This window comes from Acomys minous, assembly GCF_964271855.1.
Source record: "Acomys minous genome assembly, chromosome: 20".
Classification (NCBI taxonomy): domain Eukaryota; kingdom Metazoa; phylum Chordata; class Mammalia; order Rodentia; family Muridae; genus Acomys; species Acomys minous.
This window is the reverse complement of record NC_140502.1, coordinates 23,186,884-23,202,220: the sequence shown is the minus strand read 5'-3', so window position 1 is coordinate 23,202,220 and position 15,337 is coordinate 23,186,884. Positions and strand designations below refer to the sequence as shown.

Genomic DNA, 15,337 nt, shown 5'->3' with positions numbered 1-15,337 from the left:
CATTGCTCCGAGCACACAGCCTGGCCCAGTGATGAACGCACACGAGGACATGTCTCCACATGCCCTAACTCACGGTGCATGCCCCCAGGCACACGCTGGCCTAGTTCCATCGCGCACACCTACCTTTCCTCCTTGGCTGGGTTGCGCCCCTCACCTGGGTGGGGCTCGGGTGAGGATGTCTTTCCCCCTGCTTGCCCACTGGCCCTGGAGCCTGCCTGCTCTGTGCCCCTGCCCAGGCCTGATCTGGTGGATCTCAGCAAACTCACCAAGTCCAACGCCAACTACAACCTGCAGAGAGCGTTCCGCACAGCCGAGCAGCACCTGGGGCTAGCGCGTCTGCTGGACCCGGAAGGTGAGCCCCATCTGGCCCCGTCTCTGAATCGCTCCCAACCCCACTGTGCGAACAACTCCGTCTCACCCAGTGCCACGGCTCACGGTCATCCCAAATCACACCTCACTCCCAAAGCCTTCCTCATCTCCGTTCCTCCCCGTGTCCTCCCACACCCCCATCTCATCCCAATGGAACCCTTCCTTTCCTCGACGCTGATCCCTTCCACAACACCCGTTTTTTTATCTCCACCCTTAGCTTTAAACCTAATGCCCTCTCCAGCCCTCAACAGTGTCTCTGCCCACAATGACATCACCTCTGACTTCATTCCTTTTCCTGTTAATTTGGTACTAAATGTTGAACCTGGGACCTGCCACTTCTTAGGCAAGAGATCCACCACTACTGAGTCAATGCCCAAAACCCTCACAGATGGACCCTAGAGCAGGTGATTTACCTCCGGGCCACACCCCAGCCCCTCACTGGGGGATTCTAGGCAGGGGCTCTACCACTGAGCCACACCCCAGCCCCTCACTGGGGGATTCTAGGCAGGGGCTCTACCACTGAGCCACACCCCAGCCCCTCACTGGGGGATTCTAGGCAGGGGCTCTACCACTGAGCCACACCCCAGCCCCTCACTGGGGGATTCTAGGCAGGGACTCTACTGCGGAGCCACGCCCCAGCCCCTTACTGGGGAATTCTAGGCAGAGGCTCTACCACTGAGCCACACCCCCAGCCCCTCACTGGGGGATTCTAGGCAGGGACTCTACTGCGGAGCCACGCCCCAGCCCCTTACTGGGGAATTCTAGGCAGAGGCTCTACCACTGAGCCACACCCCCAGCCCCTCACTGGGGGATTCTAGGCAGGGGCTCTACCACTGAGCCACACCCCCAGCCCCTCACTAAGGGATTCTAGGCAGGGGCTCTACCACTGAGCCACACCCCAGCCCCTCACTGGGAGATTCTAGGCAGGGGCTCTACCACTGAGCCACACCCCAGCCCCTCACTGGGGGATTCTAGGCAGGGGCTCTACCACTGAGCCACACCCCAGCCCCTCACTGGGGGATTCTAGGCAGGGGCTCTACCACTGAGCCACGCCCCCAGCCCCTCACTGGGGGATTCTAGGCAGGGGCTCTACCACTGAGCTATATCTCAGATTTCTATTTACTCTTTTTGTTTTGGCACAGAGTCCTTGAGCTTGCTGTCCTCTTGCCTCAGCCTTCCACACACCCGGGCTAATAGGCCTCCCCTGCCTACCAGGCCTGGCTTTCACCTTTACTCCTCTCTCCCTCCCTATCGTCCTATGGGATCTCATTTCTGTCCTGCCTCACTCCCTATGTACCTCCAGCTACCATACTGGCCCCCGCCTCAGCCATCTTCCCATCTTCCGTCTGTCCCAGTCCCACACCTCAGTCATCCTCTGTGGCAGTCTCCGGTGCCCCCTGGCACTGTGGGTCCCCCACCTCTGAGATGACAGCAGCTTCCTTTTCTGAAAACAGGGCACAGTCGGGGGCTGTTCTCACTGTTGCTCCCCTTCATTCTCTCACTCCTTGCCATCCACGTGCTAATCTTACTTGCGAGCTGTGTGTTTATTTGCTTATTTTTGCAGTACTGGGGAGTAAACCTAGGGACTTGCACCTAGGCAAGTGCTCTACCGCTGAGTCACATCCCAGCCTGTGAGCTCTGTTTGTTTGCTTGTTTGTTTTGTTCTTTATTTGTTTGTCTGGTTTTTCTTCTTCTTCTTCTTCTTCTTCTTCTTCTTCTTCTTCTTCTTCTTTTTTGTTTTTATTTTTATTTTTTTGTTTTGCTTTTTGGTTTTTCGAGACAGGGTTTCTCTGTGTAGCCTTGGCTGTCCTGGACTCGCTTTGTAGACCTGACAGAGGCAGGCGGATCTCTGTGAGTTCGAGGCCAGCCTGGTCTACAGAGTGAGTCCAGGACAGCCAGGGCTACACAGAGAGACCCTGTCTTGAAAAAAAAAATCAAAATAAATAAATAAAGATTTCATTTCCTTTTTAAGTGTGTGTGTGTGTCTGTGTGTGACAATCCATTCAGGTGCTTGTGCAGTCAGAAGCATTGGATCCCTAAGGTGGCTGTGAGCTGTCCTGGTGGCTGCTGGGAACTGAAGTCCAGTCCTCTATAAGTGCAGTTCTCCTGCTTAACTGCTAAGCCATCTCTCTCATCCCCCTAGCCCTTCCTTCCTTTGTATTGTTGTTTGAGATGGGGTCTTATGTAGCTCTGGCCGACCTCTAACTATGTAGCCCGTGTCCCTGCTCTTCCTGCCTCCTCTAGCTAAGTGCCCGCAGTACAGGTGTACACCGCCACACCTGGCTTATTATATATTTTAAAAAAAATTTTTTTTTTTTGGTTTTTCGAGACAGGGTCTCTCTGTGTAGCCTTGGCTGTCCTAGACTCACTTTGTAGACCAGGCTGGCTTCGAACTCACAGCGATCCACCTGCCTCTGCCTCCCAAGTGCTGGGATTAAAGGCGTGCGCCACCACCGCCCAGCCCATAAAATTTTTTTTTATTTGCTATTTATACAGTGTTCTGCCCACATGTTCTCCCGCCCACCAGAAGAGGGCGCCAGATCTCGTTATAGATGGTTGTGAGCCACCAAGTAGTTGCTGGGAATTGAACTCAGGTGCTCTTAACCTCTGAGCCATCTCTCCAGCCCTATTCTTTCTAAGTTTTTCCATGTTCCTGAGAGGCATGGATGGAGACGGTCATCACTGTAACAGTAGGAGGGACCGGTGCTCAGAGAGGTTAGGCCCATTTCCTAAGGTGTTAAGCTGAGATTCAAACATATGCTACCTCGAAACATGAGCCCTTAACTTCAGACCTCACACATCGCGCTTGGCTGACTTGCAGCTGGGTACTAGGCATGGTGGGGACCTTGAAAAAATAGTACAGGCCTAGATAGCTTCACAGAGCATGTCTCAAAAATACAAAGAGGCAGACATGTGTTTGTTTGATATGTGTGTTTCAACTTAATCCCAAAGCCTGATGCCTTTTAAGAAGAAATGATAAAGCTGTTACGAAGGCAGGGTGTAGCTCAGCGGTTGTCAGTGGTTGATTGCTTGCCTAGCATGGGCAGGGCCTTGCTTTGAACTCACACACGTAGACACACACACACACAGAAACACACATACAAATACACAGACACATACAGACACACATACCAATGCACAGACACACAGATAAAGACACACAGGGACGTATAGGCACACACACACACACATACATATATACACAGACATATACATAGATATAGACCCACAGAGACACAGACAGATACACAGTCACACCGACAGACAGACACACAGACAGACAGACACAGTCACACAGACAGACACACAGACAGACACACAGACAGAAACAGACACACAGTCACACAGACAGACAGACATACAGACATACAGACACATAGACACACAGACAGACAGAGAGACAGACACACAGACAGACAGACACACAATCGCACAGACAGACTGACAGACACACAGACGCACAGACAGACAGACACAGACACACAGTCACACAGACAGACACACAGACAGACACACAGACACACAGACACACAGACAGACATACACAGACACACGATGTTATGAGAGGGAATCACGTGAGCAAATGAGGCAAGGGATGCAGATCCAGGCAGGGTGGAGAGGCTCGTGTGAGGAAAGTGGAGCTGAGCTGTGAGGGAGAGTTACACATGCAACGGGGAGAATGGTATCGAGGCAGCGAGAAAGTATCAGGCCTGAGGCGTGAGGTGGTGGGCATCGATGACAGGAGGGGCCAGTGAGATTGTTCAGCCTGTAGAGGTGCTGCCACCAGACCTGACAACATCAGTTTGTCCCCAGAGCCCTACATGGTGGAGGGAGAGACCACCTGCCGCATGACACATAATTAATTACTTTAATGTTGTTAAACAGAAATAATTATAGATAACTTTTTTTTGGTTGTTGTTGTTTTCATGACAGAGTTTCTCTGTGCAGCCTTGGCTGTCCTGGACTGGCTTTGTAGACCAGGCTGGCCTTGAACTCACAGCGATCCGCCTGCCTCTGCCTCCCGAGAGCTGGGATTAAAGGCGTGCGCCACCACGCCTAGCCTAGATAACTTTATTTATGTTATCCGTCAGACACTGTTTAATCCTATGAATTCGAAGGTCTCCATTGGGCAGATTAGAAAAATAAAAACAAAACAAAACAACAGAAAAACCAGAAAGTGGAACTCGAGAGGCAGGTGGATCTCTGTGAGTTCAAGACTATCCTGTCTACAATGCAAGTTCCAGGCCAGCTGGGCTCACATAGCCAAGTCCTGTTAAAACAGAAAGCCAGAAGTTGGACATGGTGGCCCACGTCCCAGCACTCAGGAGGCAGAGGCAGGTGAATCACTGTGAGTTGGAGGCCAGCCTGGTCTACAAAGTGAGTCCAGGACAGCCAAGGCTACACAGAGAAACCCTGTCCTGAAATGCAACCCCTCCCCCACTCCCCGCTCTTTTTTTTTTTTTTAAGAAAAGAGAAACAAAAGGGGGGAAAAAAAAGAGGGCTGGAGAGATGGCTCAGAGGTTAAGAGCAAGGGCTCCTCTTACGAAGGTCCTGAGTGGTACCCACTCAGGTGGTAGCTTACAGTCATCTCTAATGGCAGCTCCATGGGATCTGACGCCCTCTTCTGGCCTCTACCGGCAGTGCATACACGTGGTGCGCACGCAGGCAGATCAGCCATACACAGAAAATGTTAAATTAAAAAAAAAAAAAAACAACTTTTTTTTTTAAATTAAAAAAGTACAAATTGTAGAAAAAGGAAACCCCAGCACTTAAGGACTAGGGAGGCGGTTTTGCCTTAGGGTCACACAGAGAGAGACTCCACTGTCCTCCTCGAACCCCCCTCCCCTCCCCCACCAGACGTGAACATGGAGGCTCCGGATGAAAAGTCCATCATCACTTACGTGGTGTCCTATTATCACTACTTCTCCAAGATGAAGGCTCTGGCTGTGGAGGGAAAGCGGATTGGGAAGGTAGGTGAGGGGGGGGGACCCCAAGGAATGGGGTCGGGGGGGTCGGGGGATCGGGGGAGTCAGGGCGGGGGACGGGGGTGGGGACCTTAGCAACCACCCCCGGGTCTAGGAGCTAAATCTGTGTTCCGCTGCCCAGTGGGCGCGCACCCCAGCCCACCCTCCCTTTTCACACCGGAACCAGACGCCGCCGTACCTCGGACTTGGAGATTTCTCCCGTGTGCAGTGAAGCTTGGCTTCTCCCATCTTGTGTGTTGGGTCAGGTCCTGGACCAGGTGTTGGAGGTGGACAAGATCATAGCGCGCTACGAGGAGCTGGCGGCCGAGCTGCTCGCCTGGATCCACCGCACCGTGGGCCTCATCAGCAACCAGAAGTTTGCCAACTCGCTGAGTGGGGTCCAGCAGCAGCTGCAGGCTTTCACCGCCTACTGCACGCTGGAGAAGCCCGTCAAGTGAGACCCGGCTCGGGAGTGGAGGAGGGGGGGGGGCAGTGGTGGACTTGCGAGATGGGGGGGGGACCCCTGAACCCGTGTGTCTTCTCAGGTTTCAGGAGAAGGGGAACTTAGAGGTGCTGCTCTTCAGCATTCAGAGCAAACTGCGCGCCCACAACCGGCGCCTCTTTGTGCCTCGGGAAGGCTGTGGCATCTGGGATATTGACAAGGTGAGGTTGGTGGCTGACGTCTGGGTTTTCCATGCCCGCCCTTGCACTGAGTAATGACACGGAGACCTTTACTTATTTATTTATATTTATTTATTTATTTATTTATTATTATGTATACAGTGCTCTGCCTGCATGTACACTTGCAGGCCAGAAGAGGGCATCAGATCACAACAAGATGGTTGTTGCTGGGATGTGGGTTGCTGGGAATTGAACTCAGGACCTCTGGAAGAGCAGACAGTGCTCTTAACCTCTGAGCCATCTCCCCAGTGACACGGAGACCTTTATAGTAAAGCTTCAAGCAGTATGGCTGGGTAGATCCGCAGCTATTCTAACCTGACAATTCCGGCCTGGCCTACTTCCCACCACTTGGCCCATTACTTGCCATTTTAGCCTCACCCTGGCACCTGCCTCTTTATCCGTGTTTCCATGGCAACCTCCCTCTTTCCTTTGGTTCCCACCTGGACCACCTCTTCCCAACTCTGGGCCCAGAAGTCCAGCTTCTAATCCTGCCTCAGCTTATTGTCCATTAGTTTTTTTAAAATTATTATTATTAAAACCAATCGGGGCTGGAGAGGTGGCTCAGAGGGTAAGAGCACGGAATGCTCTTTCAAAGGTCCTGAGTTCAATTCCCAGTAACCACATGGTGGCTCCCAACCATCTTGTTGTGATCTGGCGCCCTCTTCTGGCCTGCAGTTGTACACGCAGGCAGAGCACTGTATACATAATAATGAATAAATCTTTAAAATAAAATAAAACCAATCAGAAGGCGATGGAGAACAATGGTTGAAAACATTAAGCCGAGCTACTTCATAAAAGTGACAGAGCTAAAGCCCGGCTTGTAATCAGATCTGCTCTGCTACAGGAATCAGCATTTGCGGAATACAAGGATAATCTTTACACAGTGCGCAAAAACATCGCGCCAGCAGCTTGGGGGCCATCAGGGAGCAGGGAGACAAGATGGCACCATGGCATTGTATAGGTTCCCATTGCAGAAGCATGGACTCGATGTTTATTTTAACAGTCTTCCCGTGGTAGTGTCAGGAGGCAGCTCCCCCCCCCCCGCCCCCAATGTGCTTGAAGGTGCCGCCCTCTCTATAAGGCTTGAAAGTGCCCTTATATAAGGTGCCCTATATGCCCTGAGTCACTTCAGATAGGAGACCAAGGATCAGTAAACAGAGGAGTCTTCTTGAAATCTAAAGATTTATTCACGTGTGTACGAGGTTAAGAACGCTGAGCCATCTCTCCAACCCTCAGTTGTTGAAATCTTTTTTCTTTTCCCCTTTTGTTTTGGTTTTTCGAGACAGGGTTTCTCTGTGTAGCCTTGGCTGTCCTGGACTCGCTTTGTAGACCAGGCTGGCCTCAAACTCACAGCGATCCTCCTGCCTCTGCCTCCTGAGTGCTGGGATTAAAGGTTGCTCAGTTGTTGAAATCTTAAGTACCTCCTCTTGGCTTCCTTCAGGCCTGGGGCGAGCTGGAGAAGGCGGAGCATGAGCGAGAGGCGGCCCTCAGAGCTGAGCTCATCCGACAGGAGAAGCTGGAACTCTTAGCTCAAAGATTTGACCACAAGGTGGCCATGAGGGAGAGCTGGCTTAATGAGAACCAGCGCCTGGTCTCCCAGGTAACAGGGTTGGGCGTGGCTGGGGCCAGGGTTGGGCGTGGCTGGGGTCAGGGTTGGGCGTGGCTGGGGTCAGGGTTGGGCGTGGCTGGGGCCAGGGTTGGGCGTGGCTGGGGTCAGGGTTGGGCGTGGCTGGGCTGGGAGTGAGAGGACCTCATTGGCCTGAGACTCAAAATTAAGGCTGAGCGCCAGGTGTGGTGTCGCATGCAGAGGCAGGCGGATCTCTATGAGTTCGAGGCCAACTTGATCTACAAAGTGAGTCCAGGACAGCCAGGGCTACACAGAGAAACCCCATCTTAGAAAAAAAAAAAAAGGTGAGGGGAATAGGTCTAAGTTTAAAAGTAACAGGAGAGTGAAGTTGATTTCCAGAGCAAGAAAATAGTTTCCTCTTAGGGAGGATTTAGCTAAAGTGAGGATGGAGGCTGTATCTGATGTCCAGGGTAACTCAGGCTGGATAGAATTAGTCTCCTAGGTAACAGAGTAGCAGCAAATTTGGTCTCCAGTCTCCATGACAAAGCAAAGATGGGTCTGTTTCCTGAGTAACAAGGTTGCAGGTAGAAGGTTGAGATATAACAGGAGAACAAGACTGGTCTCCAGAGTTTCTGGGGGAAGGTGGGCTGGTTCCTAGAGCAACAAGGGAGGATGGAGCTGGTCTCCATGGTAACTAGAAAAGGTGTTCTGCTGTCTAGAGAAACTATGATGGGTCTGATTTCCAAGGTAGCAGGAGGAGGTAGGATGGGTTTCTAGGGTAATTGGAGGTGGGCGGGACTTGCCTCCAAGGTAACAGAGGAAGGTGAGGCTGGTTTCTAAGGTAACTGAATAGGGTGAAGCTATGGTGAGACTGGTTTCCAGGGTAACAAGGGAGGGTAGGGTTGGTCTCCAGGCTAACAGGGGATAGAGGTGGGGATAACTGGGAAGGGGGGGTGAGGGGAGAGTTTCTAGGGTCCTTGGGTGAGTGGGGGACCGCTGAGGCAGCACGCTAAGTGTCTGTGGCCTACAACTGCCCAGGACAACTTCGGATATGAGCTGCCAGCCGTGGAGGCCGCCATGAAGAAACACGAAGCCATCGAGGCGGACATTGCAGCCTATGAGGAGCGGGTTCAGGGAGTGGCGGAGCTAGCCCAGGCGTTGGCAGCTGAAGGCTACTATGACGCCCGGCGGGTGGCAGCCCAGCGCGACAGTGTCCTTCGCCAGTGGGCCCTCCTGACTGGGCTGGTAGGTGCCCGGCGGACCCGGCTTGAGCAGAATCTGGCCCTGCAGAAGGTCTTCCAGGAGATGGTCTACATGGTAGACTGGATGGAAGAGATGCAGGTGAGGACCGGATGCGGGAGCCTCAGAGCAGGGGGGGGGGGAGGCCAGGGCAGGATGCTGTGGGAGGGAAGGGACAGAGAGGAAGCCTCAGGTGGGTGGACATGTAGCTTAGTTGGTACAAGGCCTGCCTGCCCTGGGTTCTACCCCCAGCTCCACGTTAACCTGGTGGTGGTGCCAGGCAGTAGTGGCGCACACCTTTAATCCAAGCATTCAAAAGGCAGAGGCAGGTGGATGGCTGTGAGTTCGAGGCCAGCCTGCTGCTCTACAAAGAGAGTCCAGGACAGCCAGTGCTACCCAGAGAAACCCAGTCTCAAAACAACAACAAAAACCAAACCAAACCTACAAACAAACAAAAAACCGATGGTAGTGCACATCTGTAATCCCAGCACACAAGAGGCAGGGAGAGGAGGGTCTGGAGTTCAAGTTCATCCTCAGTTCCATACAGAGTTCAAGTCCAGCTTGGGCTAAGTGAGACTGTCTTAAAAGACAAAGGTCTAGTAGGATGTCTCAGCGGGTAAAGGTGTTCACTATCAAGCCACGTGACCTGAGTTCAGTCTTAAGGACTCGCTCGGTTGAGGAGGGAGCCAACTCCCCCAAATTATCCTCTGGCATCCATGCAAATGAGCACGTGTGTGCCTATGCACACACGGTACCGAAAGAAGTAAACACATGTAATGAAAACAAAAGCAAGGCGGGTGAGATGGTGCAGAAGGGAAAGCCGCTCGCTCGGAAGCATCTGGAGCCTGTGTGCAATCGAGAACTGACGTCACAGAGCTGCCCTTTGACCTTCATATGCATTTTTTTGCACGAGTGCCCCCATCACACACACTCACACACACACACTCACGCATACTCTCACACACATCACAACACTCACACATTCACACACACTCACGCACACTCTCACACACTCACACACACTCACACACATACTCACACACTCTCACGCACTCACACACACTCACACACTCACACACACTCTCACACACTCACACACACACACACACTCACACACACATACTCATACATACTCACACTCACACACTCACACACTCACTCACTCACTCACATACACACTCAAATACACACACATACTTACTCTTACACACATATTCACACACACTCATGTACATACACTCTCCCACACACATTCACATACTCATGAACACATAGCCCACACTCACACACACACATCACACAAACACACACATCATACACTTCTACACATTTTACACACACATACACACATTTACATCACTCACATCCACTTACATACACTCTCCCACACACATTCACATTCTCATGCACACACCACACACTCACACATATACAACACACACTCACATGTACATCACACTCATACACATACATACACACACTCACACTCATGCACACGTCACACACTTGCACATACATCACACTCATACACATCACACACACATTCACACTTACACACTCATACACATCACACACACATTCACACTTACATACTCATGCACATCACACACACATTCACACTTACACACTCATACACATCACACACATTCGCACTTACACACTCATACACATCACACACACATTCGCACTTACACACTCATACACATCACACACACATGGACACTTACACACTCATACACATCACACACACATTCACACTTACACACTCATGCACATCACACACATTCATACTTACACACACACTCACACTTACACACTCATACACATCACACACATTCACACTTACACACTCATACACATCACACACACTCACACTCACACACACATTAAAGGAGAAGGGCAAATAAATCTTTGGCTACAGGAAAAACATCTGGGAAGAGCTTGGGAAAGAGACATCTACAGAGATGGATGGAGAGAGAGAGAGAGCATAGGGGAAGAGTGGAGACAAAGACAGAAAAGAAAGGATGGAGGGAAGGGGGGAGAGGAGAGAGAGAGAGAGAGAGAGAGAGAGAGAGAGAGAGAGAGAGAACATCCTGTGAGACACAGAAATGCAGGGGGACGGACACAGGGAGACCATAGCGGACGTAAGTGTTGCCCAAGCGGCACCCTGCCGCAGAACCCGGCGTGCTGTGCGCAGAGGTGAGCAGGCCTGGGCAGAGCCAGCGGTGCCCTCATGCCGTCTCTCCCTGCAGACCCAGCTGCTGTCTCGGGAGTGTGGGCAGCACCTGGTGGAGGCCGACGACCTGCTGCAGAAGCACGGGCTGTTGGAGGGGGACATTGCCGCCCAGAGCGAGCGAGTGGAGGCCCTCAACGCCGCCGCCCTGAGGTTCTCCCAGCTGCAGGGTGAGTCTGGGGGACGCAGGCGGATGGAGGCTTTCACGGTGGATGCTGATAAGGTAAAGAGGACTCCGAGAGATAGAAGGAAGAAAAGGAGGGAAGGAGGGAGGGAGGGAGGGAGGGAGGGAGGGATAAATGGAGGGAGGGAAGGAGGGAGGGAGGGAGGGAGGGAGGGAGGGATAAATGGAGGGAGGGAGGGAGGGAGGGATAAATGGAGGGAGGGAGGGAGGGAGGGAGGGAGGGATAAATGGAGGGAGGGAGGGAGGGAGGGAGGGAGGGAGAGAGGGATAGATGGAGGGAGGGAAGGAGGAAGGGAGGGATAGATGGAGGGAGGGATGGTGGGAGGGAGGGAGGGCGATGGATGGTTGTGAGCTGCCATGTGGGTGCTGGGCATTGAACCAGGTCCCCTGCAGCAAGCACTCTTGACCACTGAGGTGTCTCTCCAGCCCCTGGTGCCTGAGCATCTAAGTCAGTTGTCCCTATATAAGAAGCAGCCCGTGGGGGCCTTGGCAATGGACAGTAGCAGTTACTTCCGTTGGCTGGCTGCGGGCTCATTATGGTCTGCACAGAGACCTTGTTTTGGGCTGGGCCCAGAGAGGGTTATGAGTCGGCTTGCTTTTTGTGTTCTAACTCCACGCGGGCACGGAACAGTCTTGCGAGACGGTGTTCCGTGAGTTGTCAGCCAATCCTGAGGGCTGGCAGCCCTTTCTTCCTTTGATGAGGGAACTGAAGCCCTGACCGCAGAGCTTGCAAGACGGTGTGTCTGTGTGTGTGTGTGTGTGTGTGTGTGTGGTGGGCAGCTTCTCACTCTTAACAGGGGCCATGCTAGCTCCTAAGAAGTAGATTTGGATCAGGAATGAGGCTGAGTAGGTAGATTCTAAGCTGGCGTGTTGGAGGCTCTGGGTTCAGTCCTCTGCGCCGACACAAACAGGGTGGTGGTGAAGGACTGTAAACCTTGCCCTTGGAAGATGGAGGCCGGAGGATGAGAGATTTAAGGTGATCTTTGGCTGCACAGAGCTCGAGGCATTTGGAGCTACTTGACTGCCTATCTCAGAGAGAGAGAGAGAGAGAGAGAGAGAGAGAGACTGGCCCAGACTGCTCCCATCACCCACACCATACCTGCAGAAGAGGCTCTTGGGGACCCCCTCTTTTGCCTTAGTTAAATGTGCAGGAGGCCTCTGTTCCCTTCTTGTGATTATGCCGGCCCCCGAGATGACCAGTGGCACCGAGGCTACACCAAGGAGGCCAGTGTGGGCAGTGTTGTCATGGTGATGATTCATTACCGATCCAGAACAAGACCTCTTGATCTACATCCCCCCCCACACACACCCCTTTTCAGTGCTGGAGACTGGTCCCAGGCCTTTGGACACGCTAAGCACATGGTCTGCTGATTAGTGGCCCCCCACCCCCACCCCCAGCTGCTCACAGGCGGCCTCTGAGCCAAGACACTAATGCTGAGCCATCATGGCCTTGCCTTCTTTTTACTATGTATTTATTTATTTATTTATTTATTTTGGTTTTTTGAGACAGGGTCTCTCTGTGTAGCCTTGCCTATCCTGCTGTCCTGGACTCACTTTCTAGACCAGGCTGGCCTCGAACTCATGACGATCTGCCTGCCTCTGCCTCCCGAGTGCAGGGATTAAAGGCGTGCGCCGCCACCACCGCCCAGCTTTATTTATTTATTTATTTTTTGACACAAGGCCTCACTAAGTTCCCCCTGGCCATAGCATTGAACTCACTCTGTAACTCAGGCAGTTTCCTAAATAGCTGAGCCATTTTGCTTGGCTTTTTAAGATTTGAAAAAAACAAAAAAAGGTTTATTTATTTTTATGTGCATTGGTATTCTGCCTGCAAGTCTGTGTGAGGGTGCCTGCTCATCTGGATCTGGAGCTACAAACAACTGTAAGCTGCCTGGTCCTCTGGAAGAGCAGGCAGTGCTCTCAACCGCTGAGCCATCTCTCCAGCCCCAGCTTTTAAGCTATTTTTAGGGCTGGAGAGATGGCTCAGTGGTTAAGAGCACTGCCTGCTCTTCCAAAGGACCAGGGTTCAATTCCCAGCACCCACATGGCAGCTCACAACTGTCTGTAACTCCAAGATCTGACACCCTCACACCAACGCACATAAATTAAAATTAAATAAAATATTTTTTAAAAAGATATTTTTAAAGATTAATTCCTTCCCCCCCCTCCTTGTGTGTGTGTGTGTCTGTGTGAGTGTGTCTGTCTGTCTGTCTGTCTGTCTGTGTGAGTGTGGGTGCCCATGGAGGCCAGAGTAGCTGGAGTTACAGTCACTTGTGAGTCACCCCACATGAACGCCGGGAACCCACCTCAGGTCCTTTGGAAGAGCTCCAAATGCTCTTAGCTGCTGAACCAACTTTCCAGACTCTTTTTTAAATGTTTAGACAGAGTCTTGCTATGAAGTCCCCCCCGGCTGGCCTCAAACTTGCCTCCACTTCCCAAACGCTGATGTTAGAGGCATGTGCTCCCGGCTGCATTCGTTCCATCAAAGAAAGGTTGACCGTGGTCTGCTAAATGAAGTTCACAGTTCTGTACTTGGGAACAGGGGACTCAGGTGGAAGTCAAAATATTTGAGGGGAAAAAAGTTAATGGGACAGGCGTGGTGGCGCATGCCTTTAACCTCAGTACTTGGGCGGCGAGTCGCTCTAGCCTGTATAGAATGGTGTGGAAATGCGATGAAGGAGCTAGCCCTTACCTGCCTCGCGGGAACCATTAACCTAGAGTAAGCCTAAACAGCTGTGGCATCCGTGGTTAGGAAGGCTGAGACTCCGGGGGAACCGGCTTGCTCTAAGCTTAGGGTGTCTGGGAAGCCTGAAGATGGGACGGCACGGACTGACGTCTCTTCCTCTTCTCCCTTTTCCCGGCCCCAGGCTATCAGCCCTGCGACCCTCAGGTCATTTGCAACCGCGTGAACCACGTGCACGGCTGCCTGTCGGAGCTGCAGGAGCAGGCGGCGCGCCGACGCGCCGAGCTGGAGGCCTCGCGGAGCTTGTGGGCGCTGCTGCAGGAGCTGGAGGAGGCGGAGAGCTGGGCGCGGGACAAGGAGCGACTCCTGGAGGCCACGAGCGGCAGTGGCGGCGCGGCGGGCACGGCGGGCGGCGCGCACGACCTGTCCAGCACAGCTCGCCTGCTGGCACAGCACAAGATCCTACAGGGCGAGCTGGGCGGCCGGCGGGCGCTGCTGCAGCAGGCGCTGCGACGCGGGGAGGAGCTGGCTGCGGCGGGCGGCTCCGTGGGCCCCGGCGCCGAGCCCTTGCACTTGGCCGGCCTGGCAGAGCGCGCGGCTAGCGCTCGGCGCCGCTGGCAGCGGCTGGAAGAGGCGGCTGCGCGCCGGGAACGGAGGTTGCAGGAGGCGCGGGCGCTGCACCAGTTCGGCGCCGACCTGGACGGGCTCCTGGACTGGCTTCGAGACGCGTATCGTCTGGCAGCCGCCGGCGATTTCGGTCACGACGAGGCCTCCAGCCGTCGCCTGGCGCGCCAGCACCGCGCTCTCACGGGGGAGGTGGAAGCGCACCGTGGCCCAGTGGGTGGCCTGCGGCGCCAGCTGGCGACACTGGGAGGAGCCAGTGGCGCCGGGCCGCTCGTGGTGGCGCTGCAGGTGCGCGTGGTGGAAGCCGAACAGTTGTTCGCCGAGGTGACCGAGGTGGCGGCGCTGCGACGCCAGTGGCTTCGGGATGCGCTTGCCGTGTACCGCATGTTTGGAGAGGTGCACGCGTGCGAGCTGTGGATCGGCGAGAAAGAGCAGTGGTTGCTGGCCATGCGTGTGCCTGATTCGCTCGACGACGTTGAGGTGGTGCAGCACCGGTAAGCGCGCGCCTGTGGAAGACCCCCAGGATCCCTTGCTCACACACCCAGCCTCAACCTGCTTTGGCCCAACAGTTATCTTGTGTCGAGCTTGAAGTTTCACAGCTGTGAAACACCTAGCAAATACTTGCAGGGTGCAGAGCCTCCCACAGGCGTTTGCTGTCGTCACGCAGTTTATAATCAGAGCACATATTGATCCACCTAAAGTTTTCTACAGACAGACCCCTCCAACCTGACCCGGGCCTGGGACTTCCATGAAGACTGATGTCATCTCCCTAGCTACTAAAGTGACTCCCACC

General features: G+C 53.4%; 1 protein-coding gene across 1 annotated transcript in view; it reads left to right on the top strand.

Moving 5' to 3' along the window:
* SPTBN4 (spectrin beta, non-erythrocytic 4) overlaps positions 1 to 15,337 on the top strand; it is a 104,026-nt gene that overhangs the window by 27,290 nt on the left and 61,399 nt on the right. The window contains exons 7-14 of the mRNA XM_084770505.1: positions 237 to 352; positions 5,227 to 5,339; positions 5,600 to 5,787; positions 5,879 to 5,996; positions 7,456 to 7,614; positions 8,620 to 8,922; positions 11,073 to 11,223; positions 14,105 to 15,038. Coding sequence (XP_084626631.1) covers positions 237 to 352; positions 5,227 to 5,339; positions 5,600 to 5,787; positions 5,879 to 5,996; positions 7,456 to 7,614; positions 8,620 to 8,922; positions 11,073 to 11,223; positions 14,105 to 15,038 — 2,082 coding nt within the window. The remainder of the gene's footprint in view (positions 1 to 236; positions 353 to 5,226; positions 5,340 to 5,599; positions 5,788 to 5,878; positions 5,997 to 7,455; positions 7,615 to 8,619; positions 8,923 to 11,072; positions 11,224 to 14,104; positions 15,039 to 15,337) is intronic.